General features: G+C 35.8%; 1 protein-coding gene across 1 annotated transcript in view; it reads left to right on the forward strand.

Moving 5' to 3' along the window:
• The window catches only part of LOC150104294 (uncharacterized), a 636,238-nt gene that overhangs the window by 367,460 nt on the left and 249,444 nt on the right, over positions 1 to 19,334 (forward strand). Inside the window, exons 33-34 of the mRNA XM_090396452.1 lie at positions 2,806 to 2,970; positions 11,881 to 12,075. Coding sequence (XP_090252578.1) covers positions 2,806 to 2,970; positions 11,881 to 12,075 — 360 coding nt within the window. The remainder of the gene's footprint in view (positions 1 to 2,805; positions 2,971 to 11,880; positions 12,076 to 19,334) is intronic.

A 19,334-nucleotide genomic window follows, 5' to 3' on the forward strand; every position in this document is an offset into this window, starting at 1 on the left:
TCAGCTGAATGTAGCAGAATTCTATTTCAGTGGAACTTCATTTGCAGCATTTATTTTATTGTTTTTACTCATTCATTCGCTCTGCCTTATGCCTTATATCCAAAATTCCTTTGAATACAATCATAGTTAAAAGGCCTCACTTAACTATTATACTTGCATATTTCTTCTTTCAGTAAACAAGTTTCTTTAAACACATCTTTGATTTTTCTGAAGTAATCATGAAGTTGGCCTGGTTGGCCGAGTGGATAGCATATCTGCTCTCCAGCCAAAAGGCTGCGGGTTCGAATCCCACTGTGGGCATGGATGTTTGTGATTGTCTGTGGAAATATCAGTGGTCTGCGGTAGATGAGGTCAGTTGGTGATTGAATGGTGGAGACGGAGTTGTATAGCAGGTGCCCTCCTTTGATGAGTCCTTGGACTCCCTGGAGGTGTCAAAGAATAGTAATAATAATAATCTCTCCAATAACAGGCATTTAATTGAGCAGTCCCATTTGCACTTCCAGTAAAAATAATTTTACTACAGATTCTGTTTTTCTTCTTGGAACATATATCACTTTCTTTACATTTAGCACAAAATATTCTCACTAATCTATGAAGGCTTGATACATTATATTGTCCTTCAATGATTAACTTCACAGTTCCTCCTTGGAGAGTAGTTAAAGATGCAAAAAAAATTTTTCCAAGAGAACTTAACTCAGTAGTTTATTAAGCTTTTTCTTATTAAGTTTTTTTATTTAATTTTTTAAAAATTTTATTTAATTAATTTTTTTTTATTAAGCAACAGCTGTTCTAAAAACAACTAATGTGCGTATGACATATGAACACAACTAAACAAACATACAATAATATATATTCCTAAGAATTACACCATACAGTAAGCAACTTGACTACTTTATAACTACATTTAAGTCTCCTATATTATGCTACCACTTTACCACATGGTGGTTCTGATAATAACAATGTATACAATTTCATTAATAAATGATAATAAAGGACTAATTTATCATACAACAAAAACGTAATCCTCATTAATGAAATGTTTGCTCAGTATATATAATACTGTAAAAAATGAACTTTACAAGAAAAACATTTATGTTATATTTTTGTGATATTAATGATTTAAATAAAAACATTAGCCTTATAAGAAATTTAGTTGATCATTTTGTTTGGTGGTGCTTCATGGCTTCAGAATACTTATACTTACACAATTCCTCAGAATAACATTGCAGTATGTATGAATATATTTATATTATGTTTTAGAAGATTAATATTTCTGAGGTGATAATAAACATCCCTCAATTTTTTTTTTTTAAATTGAGGGATGTTTATTATCACCATAATAAATAGTCTGATAACAGCAGAATCCCAAGAAATATGTGAAATATCCATATTATGATTAACTCATGATAAAAGTTTAATGGAGTGAAACAGCATTAGCATCCGATGATCAAAAGTAGTATTTAATGCTTCGAATATTTCATGTCAGTTGCAAAATACAAAATGAGACTTGTTACACACAGACATAGAGGCAGCACAAAACTAACTAAAACACGTGGATGAAAGAGTAGAGACCTAACTAGGTGGGGCACCCTCTATTGACATTTGTTGGTGGCCTAGAATGCAAACTGGGATTTTGAAGTATTATTGTTATTATCATTAACATTATGACCTCCATGGAGTCAGAGACTCATCATGGGAAGTACACACTATTGCACATAATGTTCAACCAACTGTGCTTAAACTGATTCAATGTGTCTACACCCACAACACACTCAGGCAATACATTCTGCTCACCAATCACTCTCCATGCAAAGTACCTGCTCCTCACTCCTCTAAATCTAAGTACACCACTGTATATGCATCTCCCCTATCCAAGGTATTTGTCACCTTGTTATAGTACATAAGTAAGTTAGTGAATGCCATATTTTTGGAAGTTTTATGCAACCATATTTATTTAAATTGGGCTGATTTTTAAGAGCAGCAGTAAATTCTAAAAATAGTCTTTTTTTTTTTTTTTTAATTTACTGTGATGGAACATGATGATCTTTTTCCAATTGATTCTGTGAGCTGTATCCAAAGCATGGTCAGCAATGCCAGATTGACAATAATTATGATTGCAGATGTATTTTTTATACTCTTCCATTCAGATGGTAGCTTATCTTCCTATCCGTCCATAGTAGGTCAACTTGCAGGAACATGGAACTCTATATACACCTGAAACTGAGATGGGAGGAAATTTGTCTTGAAACTGAGATGGGAGGAAATGTGCCTATGCCTGAAGCACATTAGAAAAATATCCAGAATCTTAAAGAAATGCAATCTTTGCATCACTTTCAACCCCCCCCCCCAAAAAAAAAAAACTAGCTACCCTTATCTGCTCCACTAAAAACAAACCCCCTCCCCTCTCATTCAGTATCTTTTTTGTGCTTACCTTGATGTAATCATCTAGATTACATCAAGTGAACAAAGTAAAAAAAGTCTTGGAAATATTTTCTAATGCAGACAAGGTTTAGTTAGTGGTGGTATTTAGTTATTCATAATTAAACCGTGAGACTATACTAGAAACAAATTTTGAAAATAGTAAGGTTAATTGCTTCATAATGTTTATATTCACTGATTTCATGAATATCACTGAATATAAACACTGAATTGTGATCTTTTTAGGAATATTTCATTGAATTCATGTTTGTTATCTAGAAATAATTCAAGTTATTTATTTTGCATAAAAAAAAATTGAACCATGAATAATTTGACTTATTATTAAGTGTCATTACTTCAATATTTGAAAGTATTCTTTCTTTATAGCTCACTGTCCTCCAGGTACATATTCAGAAACAGGCTTAGAGCCTTGTTTTGCATGCCCAGTGAATTTTTACCAACCCTTAGAAGGTCAAACTTCATGCAATGAGTGTGCTTCAAGTCATCGGACTCTTAGGCCTGGGGCTCTTACTCTTGAGGCATGCATACCAGGTTAGTTGATGAATTTTGTTTGTTTACATCACTATTGTTATTATATCATGCAAAATTTTAAATATTATTATCATTTTAATGCAAAAATGAAAGGAATGTGTTATGGTGAAGAATGTTATTAGCTGGTTTGCCAGAAATTTAGATACAGTTTACAATGTACAGTGTAAACAATAAATTACACGATAACCACAGTAATTAACTTTAATGAAATGAAAGTACAGATATTTCGAACTGAAAATAACAGTACATCATCAGTGTGTAGAAACAAGCAAATCAAAGGAACGGGAATACAAGGTACATACAGCAGTTGGTGGTTTACCAATTAAAAACTGTTGCCGCATGCCAGAAATTAATATTAATAAATAATATTATTAAAAACTATTTTTGATGGTTACATAAGATAAAGAATCTCCCAAACTTTTGGGAGAGAGAGAGACAATTGTTCCAATTCAGATTTGGCCAATGTAAAAGGGCTTTGCAACTTTCTTTGAAAAGGTGTTCATATTTAAACCTGCTTCTATGGAGAAGACGAGCTTCATCCAACTGGATACAGTGTTTAGTGTCAATACTATGTTATACCCGACCAGACTTTTGAGGTTTCATGTATTCGATATAATACTGATGTTCATTAATTATTTTTTCCACAGAACGGCCTGTCTGTCCAAAGTATGTTAGATTGTATTCACAAGGTATCTGATAAACACCAGTTAATGATAGAGGTGACAGTTTGTCTTTTGTAGATGGCAACAGTTGAGAAATTTTGTTGATAGGAAAATATGTGGGAATGAGATGATACTTCTTCAAAATTCTACCAATCAGTTCAGAGATGCCAGAAATATAAGGGGTTGGAACCCTACAGTCCTTTGAAGAATCCTAACCTTGTAACCATTAAATTCCATTAACGCTTTGATAGTAAGAAGTTCTTGTTGTATGCTTGAGGGAGAGGAGCACACGTTATGTGCTCTATTAATTAAGGACTTGATAACACCGTTTTTTTTAGAGGTGTGATGAGCAGACGTTTGATGAATGTATCTGCCAGTAAAGGTAAGTTTTCAATAAACACTGGTTGATAAATTACTGGAGGCTGTGCACATAAGGATGTCCAAGAATGGTAAACTACCAGCCTTTTCATTTTCCATGGTGAATTGAATATGTGAGTGAAGGATATTGATCTGTTGTAGGAAAGTGAAAAGTTCATTTTCAGAATGAGGCTAAACAGCAAAGACATCAACATAACAAACCCATTGAGAGTGTTAGGGCTGAATGGATGAGAACAAGGTATCTTCCAGATGGTTCAAAAAATAGTTTGCCAATGGTGGAGACAGAGGGTTATCCATGGCAGTACCTTCAACTTGTCTGTAGATCTTGTTTTTCCAGCTGCAATATCCTGATTCTATAACAAATTCAAAAATCTTTGCAATGTCAGGAGGGTAATCATCATATAGTAAATTAACAGTGTCAGATAATGGAATGTTGTAAAGAGGGGAAACAATGTCAAAGCTGACTAACAAATCTGACTCTTGTATTTGAATATCCTTGATTTTCTCAAGGTAACCTTCTTTAAGGATAACCATCTTTATGAATTTTTGGGAGGCCATATAAATGAGGAGTTTTTCCAAAATTAGTGTGCAATTTGTCCAGAGTATTTTGGTCCCAACTAACAACTTCATCAAGCAGCTTATTTAATTATTTAATATGTGTTTTTGTAGGGTTATAACTAATTTCCTGCACATGGTGTTTATAGACCTGGAAAAGGCATATGACAGAGTGGCCAGGCAGGAGGTATGGAGGTGTATGAGGAAGAAGGGGGTGTCAGAGAAGTACATGAGGTTGGTGAAGGAGATGTATGAGGGGGAACAGAAACTAGGTCAGGTTTAGTGTCGGCATGACAGAAGGGTTCCCTGTTGTCGTAGGGCTACACCAAGGGTCAGCTCTGAGCGCCTACCTCTTTGACCTGGTCATGGATGTACTAGTGGAGGATGTCAAGAAGGAGGCACCATGGAGCATGCGGTTTGCCGATAACATTGTTCTATGCGAATCATCCTGAGAGAAGCTTGAAAATACCCTGGAAGAGTGGAGAAAGGCATTGGAGGAGAGCAGCATGAGAATTAACCGGGTGAAGACTGAATATATGTCAACGGGGAGTGACGATGATATCGTCATACGACTCCAGGGTGAAAGGCTAATTTCAGGGAAGAAATTCAAGTACCTTGGGTCGGTTGTCGAGAGGAATGGTGACCTGGATGAGGAAATACAGCACCGAATAACATGCGGTTGGATGAATTGGAGGAAGATGAGCGGGGTCCTGTGCGACAAGAGAGAGAGTTGTAAGAGGAAAGGAAAGCTCTATAAGATGGTGGTGAGGCCGGCGATGCTCCATGGTGCAGAGACGTGGCCTATAACCAAGGCACAGGAGAGGAAGATGGAGGTAGCGGAGATGCGGATGTTGAGATGGATGAGTGGTGTGACAAAGAAGGACAGGATAAGGAATGACTACATCAGAGGGACGGTTAAGGTGGGACCAATTGGCAAGAAGATACAAGAAAGTAGGCTGAGGTGGTTTGGACATGTTGAGAGGAAGGGTGAGGAGTATGTTGGTAAACGAGTGGAGTATATGGAGTTGGAGGGAAGGAGGAAAAGAGGCAGGCCCAAGCTCAGGTGGAGGGATAAGATGACAGAGGATCTTAGGGAGAAAGAATGGAGTCCGAAGGATGCCCTGGACCAGAGAACTTGGAAGAGGAAGGTTAAAGATTGGTACGCCGACCCCGTTTAACATGGGATAAGGCAGAGTGAAAGAAGAAGAAGAAGATAACTAATTTCCTGATAGGTGGAGGTATCGTGTAAAAGGCAGTCTATTGTCCTCTCATAGTCAGCCTTGTCCATTACCACTACAACTTTTCCTTTATCTGCTTTCTAAATAGATAGATTGCTCTTTTGTCTTAATGAATACAGTGCACAGTATTCTGATAGACTACCTTTTGCAGGATACCTCCACCTCATTTGTATGGTCTCCCAAATTCATAAAAAAGGTAATCCAGTAAGACCCATTGTGATTTTATGTTGAGCCTGTACATGAGCGGTTGGTAGATCAACCTATAGTACCGTGTATGGGTACATTAGTACCCATACACAGTACTAATATTATCTATTAGTATATTAATATTGGTACTAATAATAGTACCGATATTATCAGGTATAGTATCTGATGATAATATTGGAGTCTTGACATTTAACAGACTGATTTGGAGCAAAATTGTAGATAGGAAGTTAGTAATGATGTAAATTTTTCATGTAGTACTATCATATCCTGTACACCCCTTGAGGGTATATATCAGGAATTTGATGATGATGAGCCCTTAATTTAATAGAGCACATAAGGTGTGCTCCTCTCCCTCCAGCTTACAACAACAACTTTCACTATCAAAATGTTAATGGAATTTAATGGTTACAACCCTAATCAAATCCTGCAGATAATTGACTACTATGATCCAACACCTCAAGATTCTTCAACAGACTGCAAGGTTCCAATCCCTTATATTTCTGGCATCTCTGAACTAATTGGTAGAATTTTGAATAAGTATCATCTCATTCTCACATATTTTCCTATCAACAAAATTTCTCATCTGTTGCCATCTACAAAAGACAAACTGTCACCTCTATCATTAGCTTGTGTTTACCAGATACCTTGTGAATGCAGTCTAACATACTTTGGGCAGACAGGCCATTCTGTGGAAAAAAGAATTAATGAACATCAATATTATAGATGAAATAATATTGAAAAATAATGATATGAAAATATGAAATAATATGAAAATAATAGATGAAACCTCAAATGTCTGGTGTGGCACAGTATAGTATTGACACTAAACACAGTATCCAGTGGGATACTTGTTATGGTTACATAAGATTCTTATCTTATGTAACCATCAAAAATAGTTTTAATAATATTATTTATTAATATTCATTTCTAGCATATGGCTACAGTTTTTAATTGGTAAACTATTGACTGCTGTATGTACCTTTTATTCCCTTTCCTTTGATTTGTTTCTTTCTACTCACTGATGTACTGTTATTTTCAGTACGAAATATCTGTGCTTTAATTTCATTAAAGTTAATTACTGTGGTTATTGTGTAATGTATTGTTTATAGTCATGCCACAGGTACCTTTAAAGATTAATGTACAGTGCGGCATTCATATAGTTATTTTTCTGTAGTTCTTGACCTTTGATGTGTGCATATTTTAGAATAATTTTATTCCAGTAAATTATGTGTCTAATCTTTATAATTCCATCCTTTCATACATAATTTGGTTCTTCACTATCTGCATTATTTTCAATATTGTACTATTTTTGGCTCCATCATAAGTTTAGTAATAAAAAAAAAAACTATTGAAGTAATGAAAGTGTGAAGTTTCTTTATGGTGGTAATTATCTTTCCTTTCCTTGAATATTTAGTTTTTTTTTTTTTTATAGGTTTCTTTTTTAAATGAATTTTAATCAATAGTTGTAACTTAATAGATTTATTATCCTTACAGGATAGTTACATTGGGTCAGTCCCATTTCCACTAAACTTTGCTGTGCATATTGATAGTAAGATTCATTTATTGAGAAGGATAAAAGATAAATGTGATAGGAAAGGTAGTCATTGTGTTGCCCAGGTATGACAGTAATGAGATGGAGAGCAAAAATTAGTAGTAGTAGTGGTATTATCTGAGACCTCCAGGGAGTCAAAGACTCATCAAGGGAGGCTGTAAATTACCCAATCCAGCTATCATACCTACCCTTGAATTCATTCACACTAGATGCATTCACTACCCGTAAGGGCAAATTATTCCACTCACTCACTGCTCTCTGGGAGAAAAACCTAGCTCTTACCCCTTTCTTGACTGCAAATAAATTTAACTTCCATGGATGCCCCCATGTTCTCTCTCCACCTTCCATGTAATGAAAAATTTCATCAGTTGAAATGCTATAACACCCATTCAAAAGTTTATAGACCTTTATCATATCACCCCTCTTTCTCCTGTTAACCAGAGCCTGTAATCCACATACTGTCCTCATAATTTAAATCCACAATCTGTCCTCATAATCTAAATCTAATAATACGGATATAATCTTTGTAACACTTCTTTGCACCCTTTCCACAGTTTTTTATCCCCTTGGAATAAAAAATATTTCCGGGAGACCAAATCTGCGCAAAGTAAACCAAGTGTGGTCTTATCAAAGCCTTGTAAAGAGACAAAATTACTTCCTTATCCTTACATGTCAAGATTCGCTTCAACATAGCAATTATCCTCTGAGTTGTATTTGCAACTTTTGCTATGTGACCTTTGAACTTTAAATTCTTATCCACCAATACACCAAGATCCCTTGCCTCTTCAGTTTCTTGTAGCGTAAATCCACTAATATAATATGCCACTGGAACTCTAATCACACCAAAGTGCATAACTTTACACTTACTAACATTAAACATTTTCATTTGCCCAGATTTCCAGTCTATTCAAATCATTATGTAATTGCTGAATATCAGTAGCATCCCTGATTGCTCTGCCTATCTTTGCATCATCAACAAACAATTGCAAATCTGATGATAGACCCTGCTTGATGTCATTAATGTATCGATTGAACAATAATGGCCCAAGGACTGAACCCTGAGGTACACCAGTGGTTACCTTAAATCTGGCAGATTCACACCCACTGTATACCACTTTTTGATATCTGTCTGTCAACCATCCCCTGATCCAAGTCAATAGATTATGTTCCAATCCCAGTTTACACAACAGCCTATTGTGTGGTATCCTATCAAATGCCTTAGAAAAATCCAACATTATCATAGTGTAGCCATTCCCTTTATCCAACTTGGCCCTAACATTGTTATAAAATATGAGCAAATTACTAAAACATGACCTTCCTTTAGTAAACCCATGCTGTTCCCTGCAGAGTATAGAATGCTTGTCTACCCATTTCTGTATGCAAGTTCTTGCCAACTTCTCTAAAATCTTCACTACCACACGAGAGTTACTAATAGGTTGGTAGTTAGACACATCGGTTTTTGCACCACCCTTGCACAATGGAACTGTCATACATTCCTTCCATTCCTGTGGTATCATTCCTGAGCTGAGACTCAAGTTATACAAATGTGTGAAAGGCATAGCCAATTCAGCTGAACATTTCTTTAACAAATGGGCAGATATTCCATCTGTCCCTATTGGCAAATTCTTAACCAGGTTATGCAAGAGTTCTTCAGCCTCATTTTCATGAACCTCTAACTCTTCATCCAACGTAGCAGTAGCACTATGCACCATGCTACATATACCTGGTTGATATATCTTAGCAAAGTGAGCACTCATTAACTGAATGAATGATTATGAATGATATGTTAGCAGAAATGTGTGAAGAAGAATAAGTGCAGTTTGTTAATGTGTGAAATAAGTTTGAAGGAAAAATTGGACTATATAAGAGTGATGGATTGCATTTGAATGTTTTGGGTGAGTCATTTGGAGAGACTGCTGCTGGAAGGAAGAGTAGTGAGTGCAGAGAATGAATCTGAGAAAGTAAGAAGCAATGTGAAAGAGCAGAAGAGTAAGGAAGGAGAGACTGAAGTGGTGCTTATGAATGAAGAAGTGGGTATCATGAGTGTAGAGAATGAAAAAATAAGTTTAGAAATGAGAAGACTCAGGCAGCTGTTTTCCTCAATGTTAATGATATTGGAGAAGATTCTAATGGGGGATATACAGCTGTTTGCAGATGATGCAAAGTTGGGACGAATAATGAGGAGTAGAGCAGATGTTGTGGCCTTAGAAGACTTGATCAGACTGAGTGAATGGACATGGGAGCAGGGATGCCAGTTCAGTATTGCAAAATGTAAGGTTTTAAATTTGGAAAACAAAGATGTTATGTAGAATTTTCTCTTGGTAGGGATATATTGTTGGAGAAGGAAATAAGAGATCTTGGGAGTGATGATAAGGATTGAAATTTAGAGGACATATTGTCAAAATTGTGAGGACAACACAATGAATTCTAGCAATGATGTGGAAGACACTGACTTGTAAAAGTAAGGAGATTCTGGTTCCATTTTATAAGACTGATTAGGTCTCATATGGACTAATGTACACAGATTGGTTTTCAAAAGGATGAAGAGATGTTAGGGAGGATCCAGACGTGATTGACCAAAATAGTTTACGATCTCTGAAATGTTGAATATGAAGAAAGGTTGAGATGATGCAATTTGCAAAGTCTAGTGGATAGAAGGAAGAGGGGTGATATGATAGAGATATACAAGTTAGTAAGGGCTTGTTATGGGATTAATGTTGAAGAGGGTTTTCATAAAATGGTGGGAATTTAGGAGAGAACAAGAGATCATCCCTGGAAGCTGAGTATAAGAACGGTGTAAGCAAGGGAGTGAGATGCAGGTGTTTTGCATTGAGAGTTGTGAATGATTGGAATGCATTTTCTGAGAGCATGGTTTCTGCAGAGAATTTGAATATGTTTAAGGCATGGTATGAGCTGTGTGTATGACAAAAGGGACCTCCTAGGTGAGTCTGTGACTCCATGGGTTGTTAGGATAATAATTATTATTATTAATTATTTACCTAAAATTCTATAATCTCTCTCCCTCTCTCATAGTTGGCGTGATAACCGATATTTAAGTGAAAAATATACCCTATGTCCAAAAAAAACCGAACTTTTCGAAAATAGAAGAAACTGTTGTATCTTTTTTGTTGTCGAAAGCGGCAATCTTCATTAGTGTTGTGTCAACTATTTATGACATTTGTTTCATTCGAAGCCAAGTTATAGTGCCAAGAGCAACAGTGTGTTTTGAGGAACAGTCAGAAATGAGTTTCAAACAGAGAGCTGCGAATGACTTTCGTGTTAAACTTGGTAAAAGTTTTACCGAAACGCATCAAACGCTTCAAAAAGCATACGGTGATGAATGCTTATACCACACTCAAGTTTACGAGTGGTTTAAGCTTTTAAAGTGGTCGAGAGACGCTTGAGGACAACGAAAAGCCAGGCCATCCAAAAACTGGACTGAGTGAAGTTAACATCCAAAAGGGGCATGGATGATTTCATCAAAGAAAACTCGAAATCGTCCATGAGATTGATTGATTGAAGATGAATTAGGGATTCCAAAATCAATTGTGCACAACATTTTGACCGAGAGTTTGGGCCTTTATAAATTGAATTCGCGATTTGTTCCCCACAAGTTGACCGACGACCAAAAAATGTATCGAATTGAACAATGCAAGGACCACATTAAAACCACTTGTTGGACTCGAACTTCCTTGAAACGATTGTTACTGGTGGCAAAACGTGGTGTTTAGAGTACGAGCCCAAAACAAAGCGCCAGAGTGCTGACCACCAGAAGAGAGGCATCCGAAAAAAAGTCGCTTGGAGAAGTCAAAACTAAAGACAATGCTGATGTCTTTCTACAATTCCAAGGGCATTATCCACAAAGAATTCATTCTGCCTGGGCAAACAGTCAATGATGAGTTTTATCTCGAAGTTTTGAAGCAATTGATAGCGAGAATTCATTGCATACAGCATGAATATCGTGATGACCGACCATTCGTCAAAACACACTGTCACTCTTGGCACTATAACTCCGCTTCTAATGAAACAAATGTCATAAACAGTTGACACAACACTAATGAAGATTGCCGCTTTTGACAACAAAAAGATACAACAGGTGGCGCCACTAGTTTCTTCTATATTCGAAAAGTTTGGTTTTTTTTTTTTTTTGGACAGATGGTGTACATTCGTGTATTTTCAACAAATTGCAATTCATTTGAAATTGCTGAGGATATCAAGAATATATATATACCTACCTTTAGGAGTGCATGTGTGTGTGGGGGTTTGTAAATAGAGGATGTAGTTTTTAAATTCATGTTTACCTTTTTTGTAATTCCAGTGCAGTGTACTTCTGACATTTGCCAGCATGGTGGACTTTGTTTGGTCCAGAAACATCAGTTGTCATGTTATTGTCCTGCAGGATTTACAGGGCAGTTTTGTGAAACAGACATGGATGAATGTGCAAGTCATCCATGCTACAGTGGGGGCACTTGTGTCAACCATCTCCAGCATTATGAATGTCACTGTCCAGTTGGTAAGTAAACAATTTTTTTTTAATATTATTTTTGATTGCTAATAATCAATAATCGAATTTCATGTTGTGGTTTCAGTTCAGTATACAATAAACGATGGATTCTTCATATATAGCTTGTCAATTTTGTTTTGTGGTTAATCGCAACAGCTACAATGACCATCGCTACCAGTATTTATTTGTTTTCCTAGACTGAAAATAAAGCATTAAAAATATTTGAAATTTAAAAATGCCAGTTAAATTGTATTTCATTACTGTGAATATCTTGTGATGAAAATCAGACTTTCATGGTCATATAGCCTTTTTAAAAACATATGAGTCTTAGTATTTTGTCTGTTTTTGATTGTTGTTGTTGTTATTAAAAGAAGATAATTGTAATGTTGAAACAAACATTAACTTATAAGAATAAGGAAGTCATTTTGCATCTTTACAAGGTCTTAATCAGGCCACACATGTACTACTATGCACAAATTTGGTTCCCTGGGTTCAGAGGGGATTAAAAAAAAACTGTCAAAAGGGTGCCAAGAAGCATTACAAAGATAATATAGGTAGAGATGACCTGCTAATGCAGGTCATCTCTACCTATATTACCAGGCCCAAGTAGAGATACCAGCTTCTGGCTGGTATCTCTACTTGGGCCTGGCTCCCACTGAAGAGACCTCAATAAAGGTCGAAACTAGTCTGGGTAGTGGCCCTTCCCTTAATGCATAACATTAGACATATCCACAAGGAGATGTGTTTTGCATTATGAGAAATACTGAGACAAGAGTGTTGGTAGCTTGCTCCACCTTTGCAAGGAGTCATCCTGGTGTTGTACCACCTTACCCCCAGTCCTGAAGATACTTTCAGGCACAAACTTTGTTTGCTCACACTTGGATAAAGGATTAAACTAAATTTATTATGTTCTAACCAAGTGAAAAATAAACTTTCAGCATCTTTCTCTAAATCCAGAGTAATTTATTAAAAAGGTGGCACATCAATTGGCAACTCCTATAGGTAGAGATGACCTGCTAATGCTTCTGGCTGGTATCTCACTTGGGCCTGGCTCCCACTGAAGAGACCTCAATAAAGGTCGAAACTAGTCTGGGTTGTGGCCCTTCCCTTAATGCATAACATTAGACATATCCACAAGGAGATGTGTTTTGCATTATGAGAGATACTGAGACAGGAGTGTTGGTAGCTTGCTCCACCTTTGCAAGGAGTCGTCTGGTGTTGTACCACCTTACCCCCAGTCCTGAAGATACTTTCAGGTGCAAACTTTGTTTGCTCACATTTAGATAAAGGATTAAACTAAATTTATTATATTTATAATATCGGGATTAGGGAATGTAAATTGTGAGATAGATTGAGAGTATATGAACTACAGACCCTGGTAAATGGGAGAAAGAGGAATGATATTATATAGGTGTATGAACTGCTGAAAGATATTATAGGATATTGTCTGATGAATTTTGCATTATATGGAAGGTTAGGAGAAAACATGGGAAATTCGTGGAAGTTAAGTTTGTGCATGGTTAAAAATGGGTAAATGCTAGATTTTTTGTCACAGAGCAGTTTGCCTGTTGAAGTGGTTGCTGAGCACATCTAGTGTGAATTAATTTCTGTGAAAGTATGACAGTGTGTGGGTGATGTATGGCCTTGACTCCCTGGAGGTCTTAGATAATAATATACATTCACTTCTTTGTGTCTCACAATTCTCATACTTAACATACAAGTGTGTTCATGCATACATACTGTTTTGAACTCACTTTATGATTGGATCTGAACAGTGGAATAATATTTAATTCTGTCATTAAATATTAAAAATATGTCTAATTTAATTTCTTATTGTAATTCCATTAATCTTCAAAATGGAGTCATTTATACATCTTTTTTCCATCCCAAAATAATTGCCTATCACTTTGAACACAAAATATCTGTTGATTACGTACTGCCTCTCCAAGACTGCATCTATTTCTGCTCTTCAGTAGTACTTTGTAAAAATCCTGCTTTCTTGTGAAATGAATGGGTCAATGCCATAAAGCAAAATGAACCCAGTATCATAATAGATGTTCATAACCTTTGAAAGATGTCCAATTTTTTGGCTTATATCGCACATAAACATCGTAATGCATAACTTATCTAACCACATGATATTCTTTCATTGCTGCATAGTCCTTTGTGCTTCCTCAATGCACTACTATGAATATGGAAAAGCAAGTTGGAATGGTTTAAAGTTGATGGATTGCATCTCAATGAGTTTGGTATGGGGCATTTAGAAAGGCTATTGTTTTCTGAAAAGACACAGAGTCAAGATGTTAATGCAGTAAATGATCGGAGTCTACTTGTGAAGCAGGATAGCACAACAAAATGGGTTGTATGATGGGAGGAAGATGGATACGAGATTGAAGATGTGGTTGCAGCAGCACAAGGTGATGGAATGCAATAAAGGTGAGGACGATGCAGGTAGGAATGAAAATCAGAGACAGGATCAGGGAAACGAGAGTGGTGAGACTGAAGAGAGAGGTGTGTTATAGCAGCTAGAATAGAGAATATTGGTGCTGATAGAATGGCCTCAAAGACCCATGGATAGTTATGTTTCTACAAATGTGAGGAGCATTCAAAACAAGAGAGCTGAGTTTGTTGCATTGATTGAGTCAGTATGCCCAGAGATAATTGGAATAAGTAAAACTTGGTTGTCTGAGGAGGATGTGATGTTGGAAATAAAAATAGAAGGATATATAATTTTCTGGAAGGATCGAAATGCAAAAATAGGAGGGGGAGTGTTGTTAATGATTGCAGAGGAATTGTGTTCACAAAGTGTGGAAGTTGATAGTGCATACACAGATTTTGAATCTGTGTGGCATGAAGTTGAAATAAACAGGTTAGTATATGAGATAGTGTGCTGTTATAGGTGAATCAGGGAATGCAGAGAATGGTGATTGTGAAATGTTTAGGCAAATTAGTTGGGCATGTAAAAAGAAGGTGGTTCTGATGGGAGACTTTAATTATAGAAATACAGAATGGAAGGACATAGTGTATGGGAATGAGGAGAGTGAGTTTGTTGAATTTCTGAGAGATAAATGTCTTAAGCAGCATGAAACTGAAGCAACTAGAGATTTTAATGTTTTGGATTTGGTGATAACTTCACAAGGGGGCCCCTTTTGAGTCTTCAAAATTCGAGTCATCTGAATTCAAGGAGAACCGGCCTTCCAGTCTGAAACGCGGGGGGGGGGGGTCCATAGGCGTCGGGGGGGGGGAGATCCCCCTAGTTATAACTAGGGGGATCCACTATTATATTAACAAATTATATTATATATATATATATATATATTTATTCGGACTGTTCTAATCATGGAAATATGAAATTGTGTCCAATTCTGGTCGGGTATTTTTTACCCAATCAAGGTGTCAAAGTAAAAGTTTTTGATTTAAAGAATCTACCTGGAGAAAACTGTGATATTTTAACAGCTTGCATCAAGCACTCGCTAAACAGATATGAAATTACTGATAAATTACTTTCTTTGTGTGCTGACAACACCAACTGCAAATTTGGTGGTTCCCAGAGAATAGGAGAAAATAATGTTTACTTTAAAATGCAAAATTTATGTGGCAATAAAGTGATTGGTGTTAATTGTGCTGCCCACATATCCAATAACTGCATATGCACTGGTGTCGATTGTCTTCTGTAGATATTGAAGTGATATTAGTAAAAATTTATTCATATTTTTACATCTACACAATCAGAGTGGAAAAATTGAGAGAATTTTGTGATGATGATGTAGATATTCGATATAAAAAACTACTAGGCTGCAGCAAAACGTGATGGCTAACTCTTCTACCAGATATAGAGAGAATATTAAAACTATTTAAGCCACTAAAATTGTATTATTTGGGAAATGGAAAAATGTCCCACGATTCTGAAATACTTTTTTAATGATGTGCTAGCTGAGGCATCGTTATTTTTTGTTCACAGCCAAGCTTCAACATTTCAACAATATATTTTGAAAATTGAATCACAAGAAATCTCCATGTGTAAAGCTTCCATGCATTTAAAAGAATTGAAGCTAAAATTATTAAACAGAAAAATCAAGGATTTTTACCTATAAATACTAAAAAAAATTTTAGAATTAGAAAAAACCCAAAACATTGATGACAATGTATTTATAGATGCAATTCATAAATTTTACCAAACCTGCATTGATTATTTAAATAATTGGAACAGCTCTTTCATGAAAATGGAAGTATTTGAATGGGTCGTACTATGAGAAATCCCTCTGTGGGTGAAGATCGAGGAAAGCGTTTTGTTTATTTCCAGTCACTGGAACTTAAATATAAATGACAGCGAACTATTTGATGAAGTTTCGTGTATTAAAAGTTATGTCACCAGTGAAAAGATCAAAGAATGGTGACAAAATGACAAGTCCTGTCAATATGGATGGGTTGAAATTTTTAAATATTGCACCAATGAACACATATCTTTTAAAAATGTTTTAAAAATCGGTGAATTTAGCTTAGGTACCCTAGATCTAATGCCCTCACTGAACGAGTATTTTCATTAGTGAACAATATGTGGACGACCAGTGAAAAAACCCAATTAAAAATCAAAACATTGAAAGCATGCATTTATACCAAATGCAACTTTGACATGATTGTATATAATTTTATGAATTTTTAAAACATAAACATGATTTATTAAAAAAAAAAGTTCATTCTTGTGAAAAGTATCAAAACTATTCAAGAACTATATAGTGGAGACAATGTCTGAATGTATTCCAAGGAGCAGAAGGTTAATAACGTAGATGTGAAATGGATAAATGCAGAGATTAAGCATGTAATTCAGAACAAGAAGAAGATAGCATTGTTCAAGAAGGGTGGTGACTTGGTAAGGTGGGATCTAAAATTTAACAGTCACATTGCTTTAAATTAATTCTGAGGACAGTACGAGGGTGTTTTGAAAAGTTCTCGCCCTAACAATGAAAAAACAAATTTATAATTTCAAAATTTTTTTTATTTTTCAACATAATCTCCCTTAAGACTAATAGATTTATTCCAGTGATGCTCCAGCCCCATTATCCCATCCCAGTTTTGGTTCTCAGTAAAATCTGCAGAATACCCCTCTACAGCTGCAATCACCTCTTGACTTGAAGAAAAATGCTGACCAGCGAGGAAGAGTTTTAGTTTGGGGAAGAGATAGAAGTTAGAGGAATAGGGTGCATGTTCCAACAATTCATAGTGCAGATACTTTAATTTTCCCATGGTCAAAACACTTTTATGGGCAGAATCATTGTCCTGATGAAAGATGATTTTTTTCTTCTGCAAACCAGGTCTTTTCTCACAAATTTTTTCATCTAGTCTGGTTAAAAGATCGGAATAATATTCCCCAGTTATTGTTTTACCCTTTTTAAGATAATTAATAAACAAAATGCCTTTAGCATCCCAAAACACCGATGCCATGACCTTTCCTGTTGATGGAATTGACTTTGTCTTCTTTGACGCTGAACAACCAGCTTCTGTCCACTGTTTTGATTCTGGTGTGTAATGGTGAATCCAAGTCTCATCCATAGTAATAAATTGATGCACAAAATTAGTTTTATTCTTGTTAAAATGCTCCAAGCAATGTTCAGAGATTTTCATGCGAGTGCGTTTTTGATCTGCTGCGATCAAGCACAGCACCCATCTTGCACAAAGCTTTTTCATTTGCAATTCTTCATGCAAAATATATCCTACACATTCTTTTAAAATCCCTATAGTCTCATCAATTTCATGCACTTTGACTCACCAGTCATCTCATATCATGCACTTGCTCAATGATTTCTGGTGTTGTTACACTTTATGAACATCCTTCATGTGGATCATCTTCAAGGCTAGTACTGCCACATTTAAATTTGGCAGCCCATTTCTTAATTGTTGAAAATGAAGGAGAATAGTGCCCATAAACTTTTATGAACTTCGAATGAATTTCTTTTGGCATTAAACCTTCTTTTACAAAGAATTTTATAACTGCACGATACTCAGTTTTATCCATTTCAAAGGATGCAGACAATACTTTTGCTTCAGACAGCTGTATAAAACAAACTACTTGATAGAATGACTTGCAGTTTTACATGGATGCTTATGACCAACTTAAAAAAAAAAATCTTGCTGATGATAGTGTTGCCATCTATGGTCGAGGCCAAGAACTTTTCAGTCCCTCTCGTATAATGTATCCTGTCAATGATGCGGAGGACACTGACTTGTAAGATTATGGTTTCATTGTATAAGGCCTTGATTAGGCCACATATGGACTACTATGTGCTAATTAAGTCACCTGGTTTTCAAAAGGATAAAATCATGAAGTGATATTGGAAGGGTTCCAGAGACATTTGACTAGAGTGGTGTCTAATCTCTGGAATATTGCGAATGAAGAATGGTTGAGATGATGCAGTTTGCAGTCTAGTGGATAGGGTGCAGAGGATGTGATAGAGACATATAAGTTGGTAAGTTTTTTTTTTCCCTAGATTAATGTTGAAGTGTTTTTTCAAAGCATAGTTGGAGATGAGAGAGAACAAGATGTCATCCCTGGAAGCTGTATAAGGAGAGCATAGCAAAGGAATGAGAAGTAGGTTTATGCATGGAGAATGTGGTGAATGATTGGAATGCATTGCCTGAGAGTTTGGTGTTTGCAGAAAATGTGAATGTATTTAGGGCACAGTATGGTGAGCTGTGTGTGTGTATGACAGAATGACCTCCCACAATGAGTCTTTGACCCCCATGGCCTGAGGATAATAAAAATAATATTAAATCATTTTACCAAATTTAAATTATTTTGTGCACACACACAAAAGTTTGCTCATTAAATGACTTAATTTTTAGTTGACTCCACATGTCACTTCTCTTCCATAATACATCACATATTCGCATTTCAGGCATTTATAGTCGTATGCTTTATGTTAAGTCACTACCTATATGAGTTTCCTGAGATGGAAGCATGCTGCACATTGCAGGATATAAAAAAACAAGCTACATGTAGCTTGGTTGTGAGGAGATATAACATGCAAACTTTTGCTTATGCACACAAGCAAATGTTTGCATGTTATATCTCCTCACAGTCTAAACTAGAATATAATTTCCTGTTAAGTATAAATTGCTTTCCTTCGTAGAATTAAAATTTAAAACCCAGTCTTTCTGTTGGTTGATATCATCCTTCCTTCATATTCTCACATTTACATCACTTTTAAGACTGTTTCTCACAACGTATCTTTAAATATTAAATATGCTACAAATATGCTCCAAGAAATCCT

Source organism: Typopeltis vanoorti, chromosome 8 (genome assembly GCF_054136105.1).
Source record: "Typopeltis vanoorti isolate ZY-2024b chromosome 8, IOZ_Tvanoo_1.0, whole genome shotgun sequence".
Lineage (NCBI taxonomy): Eukaryota > Metazoa > Arthropoda > Arachnida > Uropygi > Thelyphonidae > Typopeltis > Typopeltis vanoorti.